The 24,660-nt window shown below is 35.2% G+C and overlaps 3 protein-coding genes across 7 annotated transcripts; 2 read left to right on the plus strand and 1 right to left on the minus strand.

The window, feature by feature from the left end:
* Nucleotides 1–15,789: 15,789 nt before the first annotated feature.
* On the plus strand, nucleotides 15,790–19,390 carry LOC130986451 (uncharacterized). The gene is made up of 6 exons (XM_057909863.1): nucleotides 15,790–16,430; nucleotides 17,207–17,418; nucleotides 17,889–18,153; nucleotides 18,249–18,334; nucleotides 18,426–18,517; nucleotides 18,639–19,390. Exons 1-6 carry the CDS (start codon nucleotides 16,161–16,163, stop codon nucleotides 18,869–18,871), a joined length of 1,158 nt encoding a protein of 385 aa, XP_057765846.1. The 5' UTR covers nucleotides 15,790–16,160; the 3' UTR covers nucleotides 18,872–19,390.
* An 86-nt stretch (nucleotides 19,391–19,476) lies between these two features.
* LOC130986450 (pentatricopeptide repeat-containing protein At4g39620, chloroplastic-like) lies at nucleotides 19,477–23,941 on the plus strand. Of its 5 annotated transcripts, none has more exons than XR_009089272.1 (4): nucleotides 19,528–20,299; nucleotides 20,581–21,700; nucleotides 22,064–22,203; nucleotides 22,321–23,941. XR_009089272.1 is itself a non-coding variant. In XM_057909862.1 (3 exons), exons 1-3 carry the CDS (start codon nucleotides 19,931–19,933, stop codon nucleotides 22,108–22,110), a joined length of 1,536 nt encoding a protein of 511 aa, XP_057765845.1. In that variant the 5' UTR covers nucleotides 19,544–19,930; the 3' UTR covers nucleotides 22,111–23,941. The 5 variants fall into 5 exon arrangements, 2 of the variants coding, with proteins under 2 accessions (XP_057765845.1, XP_057765844.1); XR_009089273.1 differs by having other exon boundaries at nucleotides 19,623–20,299; nucleotides 20,581–21,673; XR_009089271.1 differs by having other exon boundaries at nucleotides 19,477–20,299; nucleotides 20,581–22,203.
* Nucleotides 23,314–23,955, minus strand: LOC130986452 (non-specific lipid-transfer protein 2-like). The gene has a single exon (XM_057909865.1). The coding sequence runs from the start codon at nucleotides 23,851–23,853 to the stop codon at nucleotides 23,569–23,571; it is 285 nt and encodes a 94-aa protein (XP_057765848.1). The 5' UTR covers nucleotides 23,854–23,955; the 3' UTR covers nucleotides 23,314–23,568.
* Nucleotides 23,956–24,660: the final 705 nt, after the last annotated feature.

A 24,660-nucleotide genomic window follows, 5' to 3' on the forward strand; every position in this document is an offset into this window, starting at 1 on the left:
ACTCTAAAACATTTAATAACTTTGAAACTTTTAAATCGTACCTTTTTCCTGCGGCAGTGTGACGGCGAGCTGAGGTTCAACAACTTTCTTAGAAGTCTAGAGGTACTATTCTAGACTCGACATTTAAAAACTTATGGTTATCAGAAACATGAAAGAAAACTCATGCTCTGATACCATTCTGTCGTACCCCAGTTATAGTTATTGTTTCAAGAATTGGGGTGTGACAATCTTAGAATATTATATGATCCATAATGATACTCATTATCATCTATACTTGCTTTTGATATTTCATAATTTATTTATTTATAAATTTATACACATTATCAATTAAATCAATTAATTGCTATTTCAATAATTGAAAATTCGAATGTTTTCAGATTGATATTTTTATTGAGATTATATTGTGAATAATTTATTTTTTATTGAGATCATTTATGTTTATATTTACTTATATATATATATATATATATATTATGTTTAACATTTTTATTTATTTATTTAAATTATCGTTCAATTTCGATGATGGTCGTGCATCGCACGAGCGGGCACATACTAGTTATATATAAAGCAGGAGTTTAACGGATAAAAATTACCGCCTTCTTTCAAATTTTAGTTTTTGTTAACTATCTTCCGCATTTGGCGTAATCATTTCATCTGTCGTCCAACTTTGAAAATGTGGATATGACTCAAGTTGAGTCAATCTCATCCCTTTTCAATTACTTTTTCGTGTTTTTTTTTTCCTTTTTTTATATGTAATAATCATGTAGTTTGATCAATAATAAAATACTAAATATATATCAAACTAAATATAAGAGAGAGAGATGATAAAATTATTTATAAGTATTTTTATCCTCATTTTTTCATTTGTCAATTGTACTAAATAAAAACAAAACGATAAACTAACGAAAAACAAGAAGAAAAATAAGTTACATTGTGTCTTAATCTGGTTGTCAATTTTATAATAAAATTGAAACAATATTCAATGTTACTATAATATATGCATGCATCAAAAAATAATCAAAAAATAATTATTACAGCATATGCTATAAAATACCATATGCATGTATTTTGCTATTATCTTATCTCAATTAAATTAAATTGTATATTGATATGCATATATATTAAAAATAAAATTTATATTTATTTTTATTTTTCATTTTTTTCAGTGACATGTTAAATTTTGATATAGAGTTGAAGTAATGATATGATAGAGTAATTATTTTATTGTTAATTACATTTAAAATAGACTATTTATTGTAAAATTTGTAATGTATGTATATATATATATATATATATATATATATATTGATTTATATAAAATAAAATCAAATTGTGTTATTGTTATCATAATTCTACTATTTCTTTGTAATTTAATGTTGTTATAAGATACTCATTAAATTTAATATAATATTCATTGAGTTGATAACATTATTATCACACACTACTTCAAATAAAATAAAATACAATTAATATAAATTATTATTTTGTTATCAATTGATGTAAATCATAAATGATGATTTTTTGGTGTGTGCATATATATATATATTACAAAATATATCATGTACCCATGCATTGCACAAAAGAACGTAAAAAAAATATCGTTTACTTTCGATGCTCTCTGTGCATCGCACAGGCGGGCGTACTAGTGTATACTAATATACTAGTATATTTTGTGTTATATATTACTATGATGATGACACGTGCGAAACGAAAATTTGTAAGCATCTAACAAATTGTTTTCTCCCGAAATCGCACAAACAACAAGTATATACAATTATAAAGGATAACAAAACTGCCAAATCACACATAGTCTCTCAATTAAAAAAAAGAAATTGAAAAAGATTCCAAACGCAACCGATGAAATCAAAAGGTCCAATTCCAATACCCCTTCCTTCCCTTCCCCCAACTAAAAAGAGAATAGTCTCCTTGGGATGACCTAGTTATACTAATACACAAGAAAACTCGATTTTGACCCGAAAAATAATTGCCTTCACATGTACAAGAATCTGCTAGTTTTATAGATTTTCACATATATGAATCAATACATTCCCTTTAAAATTGGATTTTTGAGGCATATGCTTGCTCCACATTCCTCGTACGCTACTTTCATACAACAAAACTATGTGAGGAAAAAAGATCACTAGATGACTTCCATTTTTTTTTAGAGAGAGATGAAGATGAAAATAATCTAACATCGTAAGTTGCATTTAAAAAGACAAAAGTCATCAATCGGGACTTGAAGCGGAATGAGATCTAAAGTCTTGAATTCTACTTTGAGCTTGCTACTTCTTTTCATTTACGATGACAAATTTGTTTCAATAAATTTAAGCCTTTATCGAGATGCCACACATGCTAGTATAGTGATGTTAAGCTTCGAGAGGATATTTAGGTAGTAAAACTTAACGTGATTTATATGCAAGCACTGAGCCTCCAAACTAAACGGTACATCTCTGGATTAATTGGGTGGCTAATCACATTTACTTCCACAAACTGCGACTGTAGAAAAAAAAATTGTAGCATTCAACTTCCATCGATGATTAAGTGATGAAAAGAACTGAAAAAGTTATTGACATTTCTCCAACTGCAAGACCTTGAGCATCAACAATCTTCTTTTTTTGTTTAGTGGAGTGTTATTAGAGTTGGTGATGATAATGGTGAGAGTAGTACTGGAGTGTCACGTCCTTAACTGAGATTACATGAAAGCTAGGTCTTTATATTATAGAAGAAATAATTCTTATATTTTCAATGCATGTTATACGAAATACAATATTTGAAATAAATTCATGAGACAATTTAGTAACTATATAAGAAATTTCTGATACTTTGGTATAATTAAGGTTAGGTATTCTGTCTTGCGTAAGAAAAGAGTACAACTAATTAAAGTAACAAACTTGCGAAATTATTCTTGTAACTTCATATAATTTTCAATAATTCTTATATTGACAATATATGAATTATTCCTAGACTAAGAAATTAATTAAATTAATATGAAATATATACTAAGTATAAAATTTTATTACATGTTGCAAATATCTTCTGAAATAAAATGAGAAGTAATTCTCGTACTAAACATACAATCTTCGTGGACGGAGGGAGTATATAATATTATTAATTTATTTAGAAATTTAAATAAAACTTATACCATAACAATCTTTATAGCACATATTAACATATACATCGTAGAAACGGAGAGATTTGAAGTCACGTAAATATAGAATATATAAATACAATAGACCTAAAATATTACCTTTTAAAATTTAAATATAATTTTATTTTGTATTTGAATATTACCTATAAAATATTTAAATTACTTAATAATTATATTGTTATTACGGTTAATAATTATTGAGCTTCAGATATCACGTTTGTACATCGCACGACGGCCGACGGCACCAATCAATGTACTAATTCAAAGTTTAAACTAATTGTAATTTAAAGGTTTTTGGCGGTAAAATACACAAATTTTTGGGTTCATTTTGTTTTTCCCCACGAACTTTTAAAATTGTGAAAAATATAAAAATTTTGACTCATTTTGTTTTTTTCTTTTCCACGAACTTTAAGAATTGTCAAAAAATACACAAACTTTGACTTATTTTATTTTTTCCCCACGAAATATATTGTTACAAAAAATTATCCAAATATTTCTTTTATACTTAACATTAAACACTGCTTCACTTGAGATTAGGTATTGGGAAAGTTTTCTCATTCACATGATCATGTGATGAATATTTCACACTATTAATTGGATCGGGAATTGTAATTAGAATTATACAGTTGGGCGATAGGTAATCATACACTCATTATCTCTTGTTATCTTTTAACTAGGTAGCTTAATTAATATAATTAATGATAGATTATTCATGGGGGACATGATTTTTTTTTTAAATAAAAATATATTTCGTAATGAAAACAATGTCGTTTTGATTAGAGTTGTGTCACATCGATGTCATTTTAGATTCAATTTTGATTTAAATTTTATGATTATCTATCGCCCAATTGTATAATTCTAATTAGCATTTTTTGATCCAATTAATGACATGAAATATTCATCACATGATCATGTGATTGAGAAACTTTCCAATATCTAATCTAAAGTGAAGCGGTGTTTATTGTTAAGTATAAAAGAATTATTGGAATCATTTTTTTTATAACAATATATTTCGTGGAAAAAAATAAAATGAGCCAAAGTTCGTATATTTTTTTGACAATTCTCAAAGTTCGTGGAAAAAAATAAAATGAGTCAAAGTTTGTGGAGAAAAAAAAAATAAAACTAAATTTTTTTTATTTTTTGACAACTTTCAAAGTTCGTGGAAAAAATCAATATGGGTCCAAAATTTGTGTATTTAGCACCGGTAACCTTAATTTTGAATGGGTGATATATGTGTTTATTTTGTAAGGGCAAGGACTTAATTACAGAAATGTAAAGCCCAATTTTGTATTTATTGGGCTGATTGATTTCCCTACTCCATGAATGGGCTTAAAACTACTATTTTGTGAAAAGCCTATAATATTTTTAATGAAGTAGTTAAAAATAAGGACTAATTGCACTTTTCTTCAAACTATACTCAGTTCGATACAATCTGATTTATTTTACTAATATTTAACCTGATAGTATTTAATATTTTTGTTGGAAACTTTTATTTTGTCACTCTTTATTGTAGAAAATATATGATTTTCCGTTTCTCCGAACTATTTTACCGCATCTGCTCCAACATATACCTTCTTTGTAAAGTTATAGAGAGGAGACATTCCCTCAATAATGAAATTCATGGTTTATAAACCAAGGTGATCAAGCATATATAACAAAAGTGTCACGCTCAAAAGCAGAAAAAAAATACAAAAATCATAAAATAAATAAAATAAAATGACCAAAGTCACTTTCCATGTAGCTCTCTCTAGTCCACCTCTTTGATCTAATCATCCATGTGGATATGCTATTTTCCACCTTGATTTAAAGTTGATCTTGTTGTACTTTGTGGTGCAACTGTTGCATCCAAACCCCAAACCCACCATTTTCATTTTATTTATTACTCCATCTTCTTTTTCTAGGCCTCTCCTACCATTCACCTACCCCTCTCCTCAAACCCCATACCCCACATTTAAGAAAGAGTTTTTTTTTTTAAATGTATATATATAAAAGAAACAGTTTCAACCCATGATTCAAAACTGTCGCACCATAAAAACCAGGTCCCCACAATAGTGGACTAGTATTCACCAAAAAAGTTCCATATGGAAAAGGGGCTTAAATCATAGGATGAAAATGAATTGTGTATTATTCATTTTTTTTTTTGTTTGCATGATTGCTGTTATTTGCCATATGGTTTTTGGCGTCATTAATAGATCTCAAAAGGGAATGTTGAATTAATGGTTATTGCTTAAAGAGAATAGTATATATTCTTCTATGTATGATTGTCACTAACAAAAATGAAGAATAACAATTTAAATCCATAAAAAAATGTATCCAGAGTGGATATGCGTACAATGGTTGTGGATTTATTCTAGTTGTCCATTACTACTTTTTATATTTTGGGGTAATAGTCGAAAAATACACGAACTTTTATGAAATTTGCATATTGCACATGAGCTTCAAAAATAGCTCCAGAATACACCACCTTCTAATTTAGTCGTAAATTGCACACGGTGAAAATTCCGGCATCACTTAAGTTTGACCGGCGATGACGTGGACAATATTTAACATTACATGGCATTACTCGTGGCTTTTTTTACACGCTGGCAAGCCACGTGGGCAAAACGACGTCGTTTTGATATTTTGAAGAATTAAAAAAAAAAAATCCTCACTGCCGCCTCCCTCCTCCACTCAACCGCCACCTCCACCCTTCCAGATCTGGAGCCGTCTCCTGCTTCTCCGGCGAGGAACGCCTCTTCGACATCAATCGTGACGGGAGCAGCGCCGTTCAACCGCTGCCTCCCCCTTTCCACCTCCATCCTTCCAGATCTGGAGCTGCTCCCTGCTTCTCCGGCGAGGAACGCCTCTCCGACATCAACCGCGATGGGAGCAGCGCCGTTCAACCGTCGATTCGAGTAGGACCACCCGGCGGAGGCGGAGACGGCGGCAGCGGCGGCGGGGGCTGCGGGGGTGAAGCAGCAGGTAAGCGACGGAGGAGACTTCGACGCCGTCCTCACCACCCAGTTCGCGCCGCCTCCACCAACCAAACCAGCTTCAAAATCGAGTTCAAAATCAATTTCCAGATTTCCACCAGCTTCAAAATCGAGTTCAACCAGCTTCAAAAACGATTTCCACCACCCAACGCCAGCTTCAAAATCGAGTTCAAAATCGATTTCAAGATCGATTTTTAGATTTGCAGATCCAATTTCAAAATCGAATTCCAAATTTGCAGATTTCCAAATAATTAAGTTTTTTTGGGGGGAGGGGGGTGGAGAGGGCGACGCTGATGTTGTGCGGTGGTGCGTCTGGAAAAGGTGGCGGTGGTGCTCGGCATCAACGCCGGTGAATGAAGAACGGGGCGGCACCGTTGTGCCGCCATCTGCAGAGAGAGAGAGAGAGAGAGAGAGAGCAGAAACGATGTTTTCCTTTTTTTTGTTTTTTTTTATTATTTATTTATACTCACTCAAAACGACGTCGTTTTGAATTCCGGTGAGTCCACTCTGAAAATTCCGGTGCCACGTCAACACCGATCAAGGTGATGGTCAACGCGTGTGCAATTTGCAACAAAATTAAAAGGTGATATATTCTGAGGCTATTTTTGAAGGTCGTGTGCAATTTGCAAATTTCGTGATAGTTCGTGTATTTTTCGGCTATTAACCCTTATATTTTCTAGTATTATATTATTTCGAGTGAAATTCCACGGACAATTATTTTAATTGTATTTATAATTATAATAAATAAAACAAAGTTTATATTAAAATATTATATTTAAATTTGATATGTAAATAATAATTTTATTACTCGTTTTTATTACAAAAAATGTATAGTAATATGTGTTAACTATTCACACATATTTATATTTATAAATATAATTTATCCAATAAGTTCTCTGTCTCAATAGAGATTCGAATATTACCGAATAAATATTAATATACAAAACTAAGGGCATGGCTGGTATGCAAGAATGGAATTATGATTCATGCGCTCATTCCCAATTCTATGGTTGGTACAGTTTTTGTAATGGGAATCGTCATTCCCGATGGAATGCCTATTCCCATGCATATGAGATTAGTCATTCCTCTCCTCCCCCATGGTATTATGTATTCCCACGTATATAAGATTACTATATAATAAAAGTTTATTTTTTAATTAAATAATAATAATAATAATAATAATAATAAATAGTAAAAATAATTTAATATTATTAATATAATAAATAATAATAATTTCAAAAATAATAAAATAATATTAATAATAATATAATATAATTAATAATAATAATAAATAATAAATAATAAATAATAAATAGTAATAATAATAATAAATAATAGAAAAATAATTTAATAATATTATTATAATAAATAATACTAATAATTGTAAAAATAATAAAACAATTTCAATAGTAACAATAAATAAATAATATTAGTAAAAATAATAAAATAATTTTAATAATAATAAAAATTAATTAATTAATAGTAAAATAATAAATGATAATAATAGTAAAACAATGATAATAAATAATAAAAAAATAAATAAATTAATAATAATAATAATAAATGAAAGTAATAATAATAATTATTAATAATTAATAATAATAATAATAATAATAATAATAATAATAATAATAATAATAATAATAATATCATTATTATTATGTTAATTTTATTTCATTCCTATTCATTCATTCCTTGTAAATGGAAGGTGGAATCAGGTCTTCGGAGGGATGACTTAGGCGCCACAGCGGCGCCTCCTCTGCCCCTTCGTCCGTTCGCCCAGTCGCCGCCGCTCCAGCTTGCTGCGGCGTCGTCGCCTCTTCCGATCATCCGCTGCCGCGCCTGGGATCTGGCGATCGGTGGGCAGCCGCGAAAGGGGATCACCCTGGGATCTGCACGCAGCCGCGAAAGGGGATCTGGCGATCTGCCACCGCTGCTCGCCTCCGTCGCCGCTGCATCCAAGCTGCAGCCGCCATGCCATCTCTGACGGTTTCGCCGGCTGTTGAGCCGGTAAATACTCTCTCCCATTCCCAGAGAGTTATCCCCAACATCAATGATGTTGTTCCTGTGAGAAATTACTCGATTGCTACTGATTTGCTTGGCAAACCTGCTGCTACTGCTCCGGCGTCTGCTCCGGCAATCTCTCCACCAAGGTTTTATCCGTCACGGCTCAATCTTCCTCAAATTTCCTCCAACTTTACCACTCATTCTAGCGGTTCTCTCCCAACTAAGGTTTCTGAAAACCTGGTTCCTGACCACTCGATGCCTTCTCCTCAAGAGACCAGAGATCAGATGGTGCAGGATAAGCCAACGTATGCGGCGGTTTCCAGACCTCTTTTATCTCGGAAGCCAGACGTCCTTGTTCATCGCTTAACGACGGTGCAACCAGAAAAGAAAGGTGATGTTATCGTGGTATCTATACCTCAGGATCTTTATCAGAAACGTATGGACGAATTCAAATTTGCTCTAATTGGTAGATTGGTTCTCCGGAAGGGTGATAAACCAAGAACGACTCATGACCTCAAGCAGGAGCTCGCGGATATCTGGCGACCAACAGCCCCTTGGCAACTTGTACCTATGGGAAAAAGCTTTTTTTCCATTAAATTTCAAAACCCTGATGACAAAGCGTTGGCCAAAAAGAAGCAGATGTTGGAGTTGTCCAAGGGCTCTCTACGTCTACGTGAATGGACTCAGAATTTTGACCCATATAAGGAGCTTTCTTCTCTTTGTCAGGTTTGGGTTCGCGTTTATTATTTACCTGTTGAATATTGGACTCCTGATACTATTGCTAGTATTGGACGTGCTTTAGGGACTCCCATAAAAGTTGACGGCGCCTCTGCGGATGGTGATGTGGGTCATTATGCTCGCATTCTTGTGGAGCTTGATCTTGCGTTGCCTATACCTGAGTCGGCTCTTGTGGATTGTGCAGACAGTTATTTCCATGTGGAATTTGGTTTTGAGCAATTACCCTTCTATTGCAATAAATGTAAGATAACTGGACACACGATTGATAAGTGTAGAAAAAATCAAAAGGCAAGAAGCTGTTTTGAAGGAGGCGATTGCTCCTAAGGTGGTTGCTGAAACCAATATGGTTAAGTCGACAGTTGGTGATTCCATTCTTGTTAATGGAGCTACTACCGATGGCTTCCATGTGGCTAAGCATAAGAACAATTGGAAGCCTAAGGCTGGCTCTCAGTTGAACAGCCAAACAAGTAATGTGCACCGGAATTCTTTTGAGGCGCTTAATCAAGAACCGCTTGATTTGGATTATGCTCCGGACTTATTGGCTGCGGTTACTGTTCATGATCCTTTGTTGCAGATGATAAATTCGGAAGATATGAGTAATGGCGTGGGCTCTGGTTCCAAAACGGAAAGTTTAGACGAGGAAATCATAGCAGATATTGAGCCTGCTGTGCAAATGGAAGTGGTCCGGGAAGAGGGCGACATCTCAGAAAATATGGGGCTTGCTGTTACAGCAGCTGATCCCCCAGTAATAGGTAGTGAAGCAGCCGAGCGACATGATTCGGGTGGTCGAATTTCAGCTGTAGGATCTGGGTTTGCCCAAACGGACAGGGTTTCTCTGCAGAATGTGGATATAAGTGGGAGTGTCCTTCTTGATAGTGGCAAGATTTCGTCAACTCCTGCCCCAGAGGATATTGATAAGCGTATTAGTCGTTTAGATGAGCAAGTTAATCAAGGGATGCAATTGCTCTCGGAAGCGCCGGTAAAGCGAGGTCGTGGCCGCCCAAAGGGCACGGGAAAGGGTATGGGAAGGGAGCCTGTTCAAGCAGTTCCGGAAGGCAGCATAAAAGGTCGACTCAGAAATGCAGAGGAAATGGTTTACAGTCCGAGGGACTTTGTGGTTGATACTAGCAATAGTGCTAGCATGCGTGCAATGAATAATGTAGTCCATAGACGTTGGTCGGATGAAATGGATGACGATCCTCTTTGGTAGATGCATAGATGTCCTGTGTTTGCTAGAGCCTTTGATTAGGTCTCTTTTTGTTTAACAATCTCTTTTCGAGTTTCATACCCTTAGACTGCGTTCTTGTGCTTTCATGGGTTTTTATTTTTCTTTTTCTTTTATAATAAACCTCAATTTCATCCAAGATGAAATGAAACATTCCTTGTAAATACTAACCATAGGAATCCTATATTTCATTCCATTCCATTCCATTCCATTGTCATTCCATTCCAAAATCGATTCTATTCCCTTATAATTCCATTCCTACATACCAGCCATCACCTAAGAGATTGTAAATTAGAACAAAAAAAAAAAAACGAAACATGTAGACAAGTTGATAAATGTTCGTACCTGTTAAAAATATATGTTACTCATATCCAAACAAATTGAATAGCAAAACACTTAAAATTATTGTGCGTGTGTTGACCTAGCGGTAGGCCTAAGGTCTTGGGTTCGAATCCACCGTGGTACGGTCTTAAATTTTTATTTGTTTACTTATATAATTTAAAAATTCTATATATATATATATATATATATATATAATTAGAGAAAATTCCACGAAAGCATGTCGATAAATATTCTTACCCGTCTAAAATGAATATATTTGTACCCGTTCCAATTTTGATTAGTTACACAACCCGTTTAGTTTTATATATTTGTGTCACAGTAAAAAATCGACATTACAAAATAAACATTAATATAAATAAACTAAATAACAAAAGATTAAAAAATATAAACAAAAAATCTATTTATGCATATCAATTAATGTTTGAACCAATTTACAATTTATCAATTTGTACATGTCTCAAATATAATTTAAAATAATTTTACAACTCGTTCTTATCCCGAACTCATATAATAATACATAGTACTCCCTCCGTCCCGCTATTCAAGTCTCGTTTCTTTTCGGCACGGAGATTAAGGAGACTAAAATTAAGAGTTAAATTGTGTCTTCAAAAAACTTAATGTTAGTTTAATTAACCATTAACCACCGCCTGCACCACCACCGCCTGCACCACCGCCGGTAAATCACCATCGTACCACCGCCTGCACCACCGCACCACCGCCGGTAAATCACCACAAAAATCTGCAATCAACAATTCCAATCTACAAATTTCGAACCAATCGAACTCAAACAAATCAAATAAATCACCACAAAAATCTGCAATCAAAAATTTCATGAACAGAGAGTGAAAATTTCAGGAACAGATCTGGATCATCTTCTCACTCAAGCCGCCGCCGCTCGCACTCCGCCGCGCCGCGCCGCTGCTAAGGTTTCATTCAGAGGGGTGGACGGTAGATAGACGCAGTTGGAGCGGGCTTCTGATGCGAATCACGACAGATCGCCTCGAGCCTCTGGTCGCCGATGGTCGAGGCGCAGAGAGAGAGAAAGAGAGATCTGGAGCGGGATTCTGATGGTCGAGGCGCAGAGAGAGAGAGAAAGAGAAGGGCAGAGCCCTGGTCGCCGGAAAACGAGCGGCGAGGCGCTGCGGTCACCGATGAGAAAAGTGACAGGCGGCGAGGCGCTGCGGTGAGGGCGGAGAAAAGCTTCCTCCGACGACGAGCAGGGGAAAGGCAAGTGGAGGAGAAGACGGCTAGGGCGGTGAAGGTGGAGGAGAAGGCTTCCTCCGGCGACGAGCAGACGACGACGGTGGAGACTCAGGCGCAGAGAGAGAGATGAGAGAAAGAGAGAGAAAGAGAGATAGAGAGAGAGATAGAGAATAGAGGGGAAATGAATTAATTAAGGGTTTATTAGTTGAACAATTAGTGATCTCATTTAATGTTAAGCATCCCCTTATTATTTCCTTTTTAGGAAACGGGACATTATCGGTGGGACAACCCAAAAAGGAAAATGGGACTTGAATAGCGGGACGGAGGGAGTACTTATTATCCAAATTCATTTATAGTATATCTAAATAACAAAATAGAAGTTGTTGTAATAATTGGCTATATGTGTCAATAAACCCCGAATATTACATATTAAACATTCACAATAAATACTTCCTCCGTCCCATTAAGTATGACTCTCTTTGAGCATGATTATTAAGATAGAAAGTGGTGGCACCTACAACTTTTCATCTCAAATCTATATAATAATACCTGCTAACTTAAATCTGACTATCGTTTTAAATAAATTGTACAAATTCTATATCTATATCTTTTTGTTGAGGTTCTAAATTAGAAGTCTAATGCAAAATCGATGTGTATCGTTTTATTTAGATTTTCAATTGCGAATTCTATTAAAAAACTATTGTGGCTGTACGAAATTTATCATTTTTATATAGATTTTTGAAATGGTGAAGTCTAATAATAAATCAATATGATATTCAAAATGAAATGGACCGAATGATGTTATATTTTTCATTATAATGTTGCAAATACATAGCTCGTCATGTCTGATTTAGAAAAAATATTTATATTTTAAAATGACATGTAAACTTTATAGTGCTTGAATGAATGAAAATATACTACTAATTTACAATTAAAAAAAAAATCTTTAGTAATTTTGTGATACTATACCATCATATAAGAAGAGCACCATATATATCAAACAATAATATAAATAAATATATTTTATTTTTGAATTTTGGTGATTTAAGTGGTAAAATTGACCAAATAATTTGTGATTTTTCGTCGCCTTGATCATCCATGTAATATCATATGCTATAGTCGTTTTTCCGATTTAGATTCAAAGTTAAGATTGTGAATATTGTTGAAACATAAAAATTGTAATATATGTTTAAAGAAAATTATAATATTAAACAATATACTTTTAAATAGTTATCTTGATTTTCTTTCACCAAGTCTTAAAATTAGTAAATCAAATAATTACATTTCTCTGTAATATTTTCAAATACAATAAAATTTATATTTCTGTAAAAATAAGAGAGATGAGAGAAAAATATTTTTATTTTGAAACTTTAAATTGTATGACTTTCTTAGTTTACATACATTTTATATAGTATCAAATTAAAGCTTTTGTCATGATCTTTAATGTGATATATATATATATATATATATATATATATATATATATATTGAATATTTTATTATTAACTAAAAATCATGTTTTAGGATAAAAGAAAGATAGAAATAAAAATAAAAAGAAAAAAGAAAAATAAAAAAAATATGATAATTTATGAAAGAAACTTCTATGCTTAGTTTAAGATTAATTTCCATATTGAGAGAGATTTATAGATTTAAATTTATGATAAATAAGAATAAAAACATATCAAGAAGCCAAGTAGGAGAATGAAATAAGGAGAACGCAAGAATCTCTAATCGTATTATATAATGATGATATGTTAAATTTTATATTAATTTTATTTTCGATAAAAAATACTCCTTTTGTCCCATTAGACTTGTCCCATTTTCTTTTGGGCACGATTATTAGGGAGAATATAATTAGTATAATAAAAGTATGTAAATGTGTGGGGCCATATTGTTTGTAGAGTAAAATTATTACCAAATATAGAAACAGGACAAGATCAATGAGACAATACAAAAAAGAAAGCAGGACAAGATCAATGGGACGAAGGGAATAACTTATTGTGATTTTTTCCATGTATTATTATCCTAAACGTCATTATTAAAACATAGGATCAAAAAATATATGCATAGGTTCTAATATAACTGTGTATATTTTACGTGTGATAAGAGAATTATGAGTACTTATAACAATATAGTAATATGTTCCCAAGGGGACGCCCAATGGTGCGAACTTGTGTCTACAAACAGTGAGATCTAAGGTTCAAACCTCATCGCTCCCCTCCCCCAAGTCAAAAGAAAAAACAATATAGTACTCCCTCCGTCCATGAAAAAGAGTCATATTTACCTCATTTTTTTTGTCCATGAAAAAGAGTCCCATTTAACTTTTTGAACCATCACATCATACATTTTCTCTTACATTTAACTATAAATTGTACTTTTATTCCACTTTTTAACTAAAAATGTACTTTTATTCTACTTTTTTGTACTAATAATACTCCTACAAATTATACATTTATCTCACTTACACCTACTTTAACAACTTTCTTAAAACCCGAGCCGAACCTCAAATGAGACTTTTTTTCATGGACGGAGGGAGTAATATTTTTTTTGCTTAGGATTACAAGAGATCTTATACAATCAAATAAATCACTTGTACACAGGTGAGACTTCTATACCACATAAAGATGAGAAAATAACCGTACACAGGCGGGACACACAGGCGAGACCACTATTTACATAAATGTGAAAAGTAGTTAAATCACACCATGCATAGATAAAATTGAACTTAAGATCTCTTACGAATGAGAGTTTTTGGATGCCTCAACTTCATCATTTATGTTAAGTCTCATTGGCACAATATAATAATTAATAACTTATGAATGATTCGTGAATTTTAAGGTGTTATTAACACTAGTAACTAATCCAAACCTGTCATGTTAGTAGTCGGTTATAAATTGTGTACGCATATATTTCTACCATAAAAATTTACACAAGGGGGTAGGTAAAATGGATGGAGTTTAAACACACACCGTCGCACCGTTAATTTGTCAGAAAATGCTATCCCATTATATCTAGCCGTACATGTGTCACAAATGATTTTTCACGTGACATTATTGATTTAATTAAACATTTGAAGGCAGCCAAAGATTTGTGCTTGACCAGTAATGGCTGCTAGCCTGCTAAGTGGTCGGCTAACTATGGTAATTAATATTAGGGCAACAAAACCTGAACTTTAATTGTACATACTAATAATGAAGTAAAAGCTATAACTGCATATCAAATAATAGGTTGAATTTATTACACATAATTTATGGAGTAGTAAAATTTGATTCTCTATGTAGTTTCTTGTAACAACTAAACATGTTTAAAATGATGTCGAGAAGGATTAGTATAAGCCACAAAATTTAAATATTAAAGTCTCTTTCTTGTAATAGGTTATTGGTCTAAGCCTCATATTGTATGGATCGTTGCATGTGTTGTATTTTTATTTGAATATATGATCTAATTTATACTAATTCGATTAATTCATTGTAATATATATTCAAATACGTATCTTGTATCTAAATAAACATTTTAAATTGGTAAAATCTCCTATATTTTTAATACCAACATGATTTTCACTTGTATTTGGATAAAATAGATTTTATCCCCTAATTAATTCTTTTTCTAAAACCGTAATTAATTGTGTTTGGTGAACCAAAACCCTACTTAAATGCACATGGGGTATAAAAAAATGATTTCTTCTTATGCCAACTTAGTAAAGTTGAATAATCTATCAGCATTGTTTAATTAAAATAGATTAAAATTCTATTAGTAATTTAAATAGTTTTAAGTTTTTGCTAATCACGTGAAAATATACAAGTGGGAAATGCGTGGTAACCCCCACAGCAACTACACAAACTCTTTAGTGTCTGTCACATAAACTATTCTCTCCATCTCTAAAATATCTTTACGAAGGGATGTAATACGAATTTTAATAAAAATTAATTATGTATTTAATAAGTGAAAAAAAATCATAAATTTAAAAAAATAATGATAAAAAATATGATGATAATGATTAATTTATCGATTAAAATGAAAAAAATGTGAATTCATTAGCAGCTACATATGTAAATATATGAAAATTATAGGAAGATATTGAAAATCAACGAAAAAATAAATAAGCGAAATATTTCAGGATGGAAGAAGTAAGTCATTTAATTAAGTTTTAGAAATGACGTTCTCTCCTTCCCGTCCTACCATCCACTCGCTCACTTTTCCTCTCTCTACACCCACACATACGTCCGCTATTTCTCTCTCTAAACAGACGCATACATTATACATACTTACTAGTAGTCTCTGTGTATATCTATTCTTATACCTCCTTGAGTCCCTCTCTCTTTCTCTGTAGAACTTGCCATTGATGATTTGATCCGAGATTACTAACATTGCTCTGCGCTAACTAGATTCCGCAGCTACTAGCCCAGGAGATACGTAAATTTTAGTGTGTAACTGCTGCATATGCGTTTCAGCTATATTGATACAGATACATACAATAGTTGTATTGGTAGATTAGGCTTTTTGTTGTATTAATTTCGGGGACAACATGTTGGGGGCAGGAGTGCAGTTCAATAGGAGTAGAAACGGCGACGATCGGTTTTACAGCGCCGCCAAGGCTCGCCGGAGCCAAAATTTCATGCGGAGAGCTCAGAGTCAGAGCGATTTCAGCTCGGGGCTGAGCCGGCGCGATGAGTTGCCGCAGGAGAAGTCCGTACCGGAGTCTCCGGCGCCGGCGGCTGAATCCTCATCTCTGTGTAATCTAGAGAGGTTTTTGGAATCAGTCGCGCCTTCGGTCCAAGCTCAGTATTTATCTAAGGTTTTGTTTTGTTTTTTGGTCGTTTTTTAAAAATGAATTGAGCGAAGCTTATATGAAACTAGTGATTGATTTATTGAGAAAAGGCTGGTTTAAAGTAGAGATTATTACTTGTTATTCCCGAGCTTGATGAAATCGGTCTGCAATTTTTATTTTTTATTTTGAAGGAATCGATCTGCAGTTTATTCTTTTCCTTACATAACTTCGTATTTAGAGTTTAATCGAGCTGAAGCTTCAAGCTGCTGCCTTTTAGATAGTAATGCTGCTTTAATTGTGATTGTGAAACTTGTGAACTTTATAATGTAGAAAGGTATTATGTTTCTTGTTGTTTAACCGCTGGTCAAATTAGCATATCGATCATCAATTTGGTTAATTTTGTGAAATGGATGAAACTTTTCAGTATGATTTGAGAATCGATTGGAAGTTTTCATATTGTGATTCTAACTCTTTGATCTATAATGTTAACAACCTCGTGGTGCTGAGAAAAAGTTAATTCGCCCACCTTATGATTTAATTTAGGTAATGATAAATATAATTGCTGTTTAATGTTTTAGTAAGCTAACTGTTAGAGGCTATGTAGTTCCATCTCGAAGCTTGTCGGAACATTATGGATAAAACTTGTGATTTTACAAAATAAAAAGGCCTTGTCAATCTGGTTTTGTTAATTAGTTTGCTGCCAATTCATGTGTAATTGCTCAAAAGTCAGAACTGATTACTTGCATGGCTGAATCTGTTCCTCCTCTTATCCAAAACTTTATGAGTATATATAAATGTTGCAGATGACAGTGAGGGACTGGAGAACATGCAATGTTGAGTTTCAGCCATACTTTGTGCTTAGTGATTTATGGGTGGCATTCAAGGAATGGAGTGCTTATGGTGCTGGAGTGCCTTTGCTACTAAATGACAGTGATAGCGTCGTTCAGTATTATGTTCCCTATTTATCAGGCATTCAATTGTATGCTGACCTTTCAAAGAGTACAACGAAGTTGAGGTATCTTCTTTTGGCTCTTAGTTGAGAAATTATTATTGAATTGGATGCCTTTAATATTGTAGCCAGGAGGCCGTGCATATTCTGGTTACTTCTGATGTATGGTGTCTAGTTTTACTATGCATGAAGATGGTTCTTTCTCCCTGCCTAGTTGTTAGCCGCATATGATAAATTTTTATGAGATAAGCCTACTCGTTTATGCTTGAAATTACCACTTCAATTCAAAAGCAATGAGTGATTGACTAACTTGCACCAATCCTCCAGTTGTGCATTGGAAATTGACAAGCATGTGGTCATTCTGTCATTGGCAATCAAGCTTAATTTCACAATTGGGTACCCTAATGTGGTGCTTAATGCATATGAAACATATAGCCCTTTTCATAAACATTTTGTGCTTAATACTATGTGGTAGTAGTCATTTGTATTTACAGCCTTCTGATGCACTTTTCCCCATTTTATTGATGCATGTGTAGGCGACTTGGTGAAGAAAGTGATGGAGAATCTTTTAGGGATTCTAGTAGTGATGGAAGCAGTGATAGTGAACTAGACAGAGGCGGCTCAAGTTATTCAGGTGATAAGTCTCTTAGAGTAGATCCGTCTCCATTAAGAGAGCATCATATGGAATTTCAAGAAGGCTTTTCAAGTGATGAAGGCGAATCTGTAAGTTCAGAGGGCAGCTTGTTGTTTGAGTATCTTGCACGGGACCAACCGTATTGTAGGGAACCTCTGGCAGACAAGGTCAGTTGTCTCTTTGACATTCTCCTAATATCTCCTTTATCTGAGATACGATTCACTTTTTGTTTCTTAAATCGTATTATGTTGAAATTTTATAGATATCTGATCTAGCTTGTGAATTCCCGGAGCTTAGAACTTTGAGAAGCTGTGATCTGCTGCCTTCCAGTTGGCTTTCTGTGGCCTGGTACCCCTTTGTTTAAATTGAATTTGCCGTTCTATTCTGAGTTGCTTTTCCATGCTTCATGCTCAACTTATGTTTACCAATGATCATATAGGTACCCAATTTACAGAATACCAACTGGGCCAACTCTTAAAGATTTGGATGCTTGCTTTCTAACTTTTCATTCTCTTCATACCCCAATGACAGGTAGGCGGTAGCTATTATGATGCGCATATTTTTCCACCCCTGACACAAATTACAAACCATGCACATATGTAGAGCTTTGATGGTGATCTAAGAATAAGCTGATTCAATTGCACGTCTGTAGGAAATGAAGCAGTGCATCCTCAAGTCGTGACTTATCCATCTGAGAGCGATGGTATTCCACAGATTTCACTGCCGGCTTTTGGCCTCGCCTCATACAAATATAAAGTTTCACTCTGGACTCCTAATGCTGGAAATCAGCTGGAATTAGCAAATTCTCTCTTGCAAGCTGCTGATAATCGGCTAAAACTACTCCATGTCAATCACCCGGATTTCTCCTTCTTCTGCCGTAGGTAAACTTGGTTGCAATTCCCCTCCTTTGTCGTCTCCTTCTTCTTTAACCCTTCATAAACATGATGCTGCGAGTGCATTAGATTCTACAAGGAATGCCAACCAAAAGCCATTGTAAAGCTGTTATTTCAAACTAGCATGTGAAACAAAATCGAAGCGAGAAAAAAGGAATGGGCCTCAGAGGGTTTTTTTTATGGTGGAATAAGATTAAGATTTAGCAGTGATGCGGAAATAAATTCTGTTTTAGCAGGATTAAAGCTGGCTTAACTCCAGCATGTTGGCTGGTTGAAAACTGCGCTGATGCTCTGCTTTTCTTCTCTTTTTCTTTTTTTGGTTGCAATTTGTGTTTTAGAAGAAGCTGTGTTTTTTTTTTTCTAGTCATGGCGATATGTTGTAGGGTGTTATCAAGTTATATCTGCATTTTGAGGGGATTCTATAGAGAAATTGTAACCTAATGTTCAGTTTAGTTGTTCTCCCTTGTGTAACTAAATGTTCAAATTAGCAGACGAATGGGGTGTTGTTACATTCTCTTATTAGCATTAGTGCTTGACCACTAATGGCTGCTACTACTGCGGTCGGCTAACTATGGTAATTAATAAATAATACTCCTAATAATAAGTTGAATTTATTACACATAATTTATATAGTAAAATTTGATTGACGGTTTATGAACGGCCACCCCTCGTCTTCATGTTGCAAACATGCTTCCGAAGCAATGATAACAAAATTACAATATGGATTTAGATATATTTGTGAATCATCATATTACTATATCTTTTCATTTCATGGTATTCGTGTTTCGTTAAACACCAAATTAATTTCTTCCAATTTCACAAATTTATCTCATCACAAGAATTCTGCCGCTTTCCGTCTGGGAACAAACACAAAAGTGGAAAGAGCGCTTCTCAGCCGCAAAGTAGCACTTTTAGTCCAACTCGAAAAAAGAAAAAAAATAGAAGTAGTACTTTCAGTTATCGAGCAATTCTTCGCTTCGATAACAAATCTGAATAAAGGAGTCCACGGCGGCGCAACCATCCGAAGCCTACCACCGCCGCCAACCCCAGAATGACGACGACCCCTCCTCTTCCCTTCGCGTCTGCCTCTCTGCAACGCTCCTCGGCGCCAAAACTGAGCTATACTTATGCCCCAATCCACTCTTCAACCCATCGCTCATACCCAATTTCAAGAATCCGAATGTGCGGGATGTCGGCCACACCCGAAAAGAAAACGGGTCCCAAAAAGACCCGCAAGAATATCAGTTCCTCTCCCTCTTCAGAAACTGAAGAATTGGTTCGATCAATCGTGAGGAATATCTCCGATAAGCAACCGTTGCTGAAAACTCTCAATAAATATGTTCAGTTTGTGCGCACTGAACACTGTTTCTTGCTGTTTGAGGAGCTTGGGAAGAGCGAAAGGTGGCTTCAGTGCCTTGAGGTATTCTCTCTCTCTCTCTCTCTTTTGTGTGTGGCATATTGTGGATTCTATCACCTACTGTTGGGGGTTGTTTATATCTTGCTTCATGTTTTTAGTGCTTTCACATTGAGCTATATTAGCATTTATCCTCTCTCTCTTTGATTTTTGTGCGTGGCATATTGTGTATTCTATCACCTAATCTTATGGATTGTTTATATCTTGCTTACATGTTTTAGTGCTTTCACATCGAGCTAGATTTGGTATAAAAGAGGCAATTTTTAAAATAAAGATTATGTTTGTAGGTATTCAGATGGATGCAGAAGCAGAGATGGTATATAGCTGACAATGGGGTTTACTCAAAGTTGATTTCTGTGATGGGAAAGAAAGGGCAGAGTCGAATGGCGATGTGGCTTTTCTCTGAGATGCGCAATAGCGGCTGTAAGCCTGATACATCGGTCTACAATGCTCTGATCACAGCCCATCTCCATTCTCGGGATAAGGCCAAGGCGTTGGCCAAGGCCGTATCGTATTTTGAGAAGATGAAGGGGATGGAGCGGTGTAAGCCGAGCATTGTCACATACAACATCCTTCTGAGAGCTTTCGCTCAGGCAAAAAATGTTGATCAAGTCAATGCCTTGTTTAAAGATCTTGATGAGAGCATTGTTAGTGCTGACACCTTCACATTTAATGGGGTGATGGATGCTTATGGGAAGCTAGGGATGATTAGGGAGATGGAGCTGGTTCTTGCTCGAATGAAGAGTAAGAAGATAAAGCCTGACATCATCACATTCAATCTGTTGATTGATGCGTATGGGAGGAAGCAAGAATTTGATAAGATGGAGCAAGTGTTTAAGAGCTTGCTCCGCTCCAAGGAGAAACCAACGCTTCCTACATTTAATTCCATGATCACAAACTATGGGAAGGCGCGGCTGAGGGAGAAGGCGGATTCGGTCTACCAGAAAATGATAGAGATGGACTATAAACCAAGCTTCATTACTTATGAGTGTCTCATTATGATGTATGGATACTGTGATTATGTGTCGAGGGCTAGGGAGATATTTGACCAGATGGTTGAGTCAGGAAGGGAGAAAAAAGTGTCAACTTTGAATTCCATGCTTGATGTCTACTGCAAGAATTCTCTGCCTATGGAGGCAGACATGCTTTTTGAGAGCGCACGTGCTTCTCGAATGCTCCCTGTTGATTCAACTACTTACAAGCTCTTATACAAGGCTTATACGAAAGCGGATATGAAAGAGCTGGTGGAAAAATTGCTCATGTGTATGGATAAAGATGGCATCATTCCTAATAAAAAGTTCTTTCTCAATTCTCTGGGGGCACTTGAGTCTTCTTCTCCCAGCAAGAAGCTCGTCAGCAGGAAAGACAAGTTGCCCACTGGTAAGCCTCAGCTAGGTGGAGGTGAAGGTACGAGCAGTTGGTTCTTTAAGAGTTGCATTCGTTGTAAAATGCAATTGGTGAATATGTTGTGGTAGAGACATAATGTTCCATTTCTTGCCAATTTTGATCACAGCTCTTTACGAGTAACTTATTCAAAATTGGTGGCTTAGAGCTTTTGTGAATAAATATGTTATGATAGATATCATCATGGAACTGAGCTACATTTACCTAGAATTAAGAATATAGAGATAAAAGGAGATTTTCTTTTCATCCTTTCTTGTTACATAATTATGACAAACACATACATTGATGCATTGTAGAAGGCTGGTCTAGTTTCTTTTCATTTCGATTGCTAAACCATTTGTTGAGTTATGCTGTTTCTGTTTGCAGTTGTTAAAGCCACAGATGTTAGAGAATTTTCTGTTGGTGGCTGTTGATGCAGCTATTTGGCTTAGAAGTGCCGTGAAACCCCTATCGAGTTTTGGATGCTTGCTTTCCAATTTTTCGTTGTCTTCATGCCCCCATGAGAGGTAGGTGGTAGCTATTATGGTGCGCATTTTTTTTCCACATGTAACACAAATTACAAACCCATATGTAGCGCTTTGATGGTGATCTAAGAATAAGCTGACTCAATTGCACATCTGTAGGAAATGAAGCCGTGCATCCTCCAGTTGTGACTTATCCATCTGAGATCGATGGTATTTCACTGCCGGCTTTTGGCCTCGCCTCATACAAACATAAAGTTTCACTATGGACTCCGAATGCAGGAAATCATTGGGAATTGGCAAATTCTCTCTTGCAAGCTTCTGATAATTGGCTAAAACTACTCCACGTCAATCACCCGGATTTCTCCTTCTTCTGCCGTAGGTAAACTTGGTTGTCGTCTCCTTCTTCTTCAACCCTTCATAAACATGATGCTACTGGTGCATTAGATTCTAAATCGAGGGGAGAAAAAGGGATGCGCTTCAGAGTGTTTTTGATGGCGGAATAAGATAAGATTTAGCGGTGATGCAAAAACAAAATGTTTTAGCAGGATTGGAAACTGCGCTGATGCTCTGTTTGTATTATAGAAGAAACTGTGTTTTTTCTAACCTTGGCTATATGTTGTAGAGAAATTGTTATCAAATGTTGAGTTTAGTTCAAATTAGTAGACGAATGGAGTGTAGTGTTGTTGCATTCTCTTTGCAATCTGATGCTTCGCTGTGAACCTACAATACATTTAACATCCTCGATATTTTCTATTCAGAAAGTGGTTGGATTGAATGTTGCATCTCGTTTTTTAAGTTGTCTGCCTCAACTCAAGCTTATTGCCACTACAGTAGTACCCCAATTTCAGTAATACATAATTTTTGTATTTGAAATTGAATTTCTCAAATCTGAAACTCTTATCTTCATCAAGACTTATGAAAATTAAATCGCAAATCTTCGGCAAGTTGCCAAACTTGAATTCTCCTCTTAAGATGAGATATAGAGATTGGAACATCAAGAATTTAGTGTTCCAAGTATCGAAAAGTCACACCCCACCGTTTACTCGTTAACGTCACTTGTCTCATATTTCAAACTACAATTTGTCAGTATTCAATAATTCAAAGAAGAGTCTAAAAACTTTCCACAATTCCTCATTAAGAGAGAGAGAGATATAGTAAAATGCAGCTTCATATATTACCAGAATTACACACCAAAGTTCCAAGCAGGAAACATGGCATTGACACAGACACTAGTACTTCTCAAGTAACAGACCACACTCATGATCATAGAAATAAATTATGTATATAGATGAGACATATGAAACTATAATATGGAGCATAGTAGAACCACAATTTGTCTCAACGGGGACATATAAGTAGTACGTAATAAAACATGTGACAGTTGAATAAAAGTAGTAAGTCATTGATTCAGCATTTAGGGTAGGGAATGTGACAAGCACTGGAAACTTTCTTTGCACCAGGAGACTTAATGAACTTCTGTAGATTGGGATTCCTCATGTACTGGCACAGACATGGCCTCTGCTCCTTCAGCTTGGCGCAGCAGGCGCCGCTGGGCTTCCCCGACGACGTGATCGCCGATGCGCAGGGGCTCAGCTGCAGCGGGTTGCAGGTCACGCCGCTCGCCACCTCTACTTGGGCAACAACTAGTATTGCTACTGCAAGAATTGCTAGGCATGCTGTTTTGGTGCTCATTTTTTGGTTTGTTTGTTTTGTGTTTTGTAAGTCGTGTGTGTGTTTATGGGGTTGGATGTGAGAGAGAGTGTGTGTGTATGTTGGATGTGAGGAATTTGTTTGGTTTATGGCTCAATTTATAGAGGGGGAGAGAGGAATGTTGGGATCTCTTTTCACATTGCTTTATTACTATGTTTCATGTTTGTAAGTGGAATCATGACTCAATTGTTTCTACACATGCCACATTGCTGCGTTTCAAGATTTTAGGTTGGTGTGTGGAGGAAATTTTCTAAGAATCTTAAGAAATAAATTAATTATTTTCTAATTCATATGAAAATTAAAATATGAAACTTGTCAAAATATGGACAGAAAATGACATGTTTAAGCCCACATACGGGCGTGGTTTGCTTCTCACACTATTTCTCAAATTACAACATAACAGAAATGGTCATTGAATGATTACCATCAGGCGATAAGCCTTCAGATATTAATAGGTGCGATTAAGACTTGAGAAGACTTAGCCCATAAAGAGTTGGCTGGAGCGAGGAGTCTCGCAATTCATACATATCTGCTAAAATAGAAATTTCATACATATCTTCAGGCCTAATTTTGAGATTCGAATCTTTGTGGATAGGGTAGAGGTTTAACCCCTTTTCTCATGGATGACCATCACCTTCTGCTCGGATCAAGCGCCTAACGCCAATCATACCTCATCCGTTTGTTGTGCTATCTTATGCCCTGGATCTTCCAACCAATGCTATTGGATCCCCCGCGGTACTATGGGCAAAGGGTTGGTTCACTTGGCCACCTTCACTTCAAACTTTTGGT

The sequence above is a fragment of the Salvia miltiorrhiza genome, chromosome 5, assembly GCF_028751815.1.
Source record: "Salvia miltiorrhiza cultivar Shanhuang (shh) chromosome 5, IMPLAD_Smil_shh, whole genome shotgun sequence".
NCBI lineage: Eukaryota > Viridiplantae > Streptophyta > Magnoliopsida > Lamiales > Lamiaceae > Salvia > Salvia miltiorrhiza.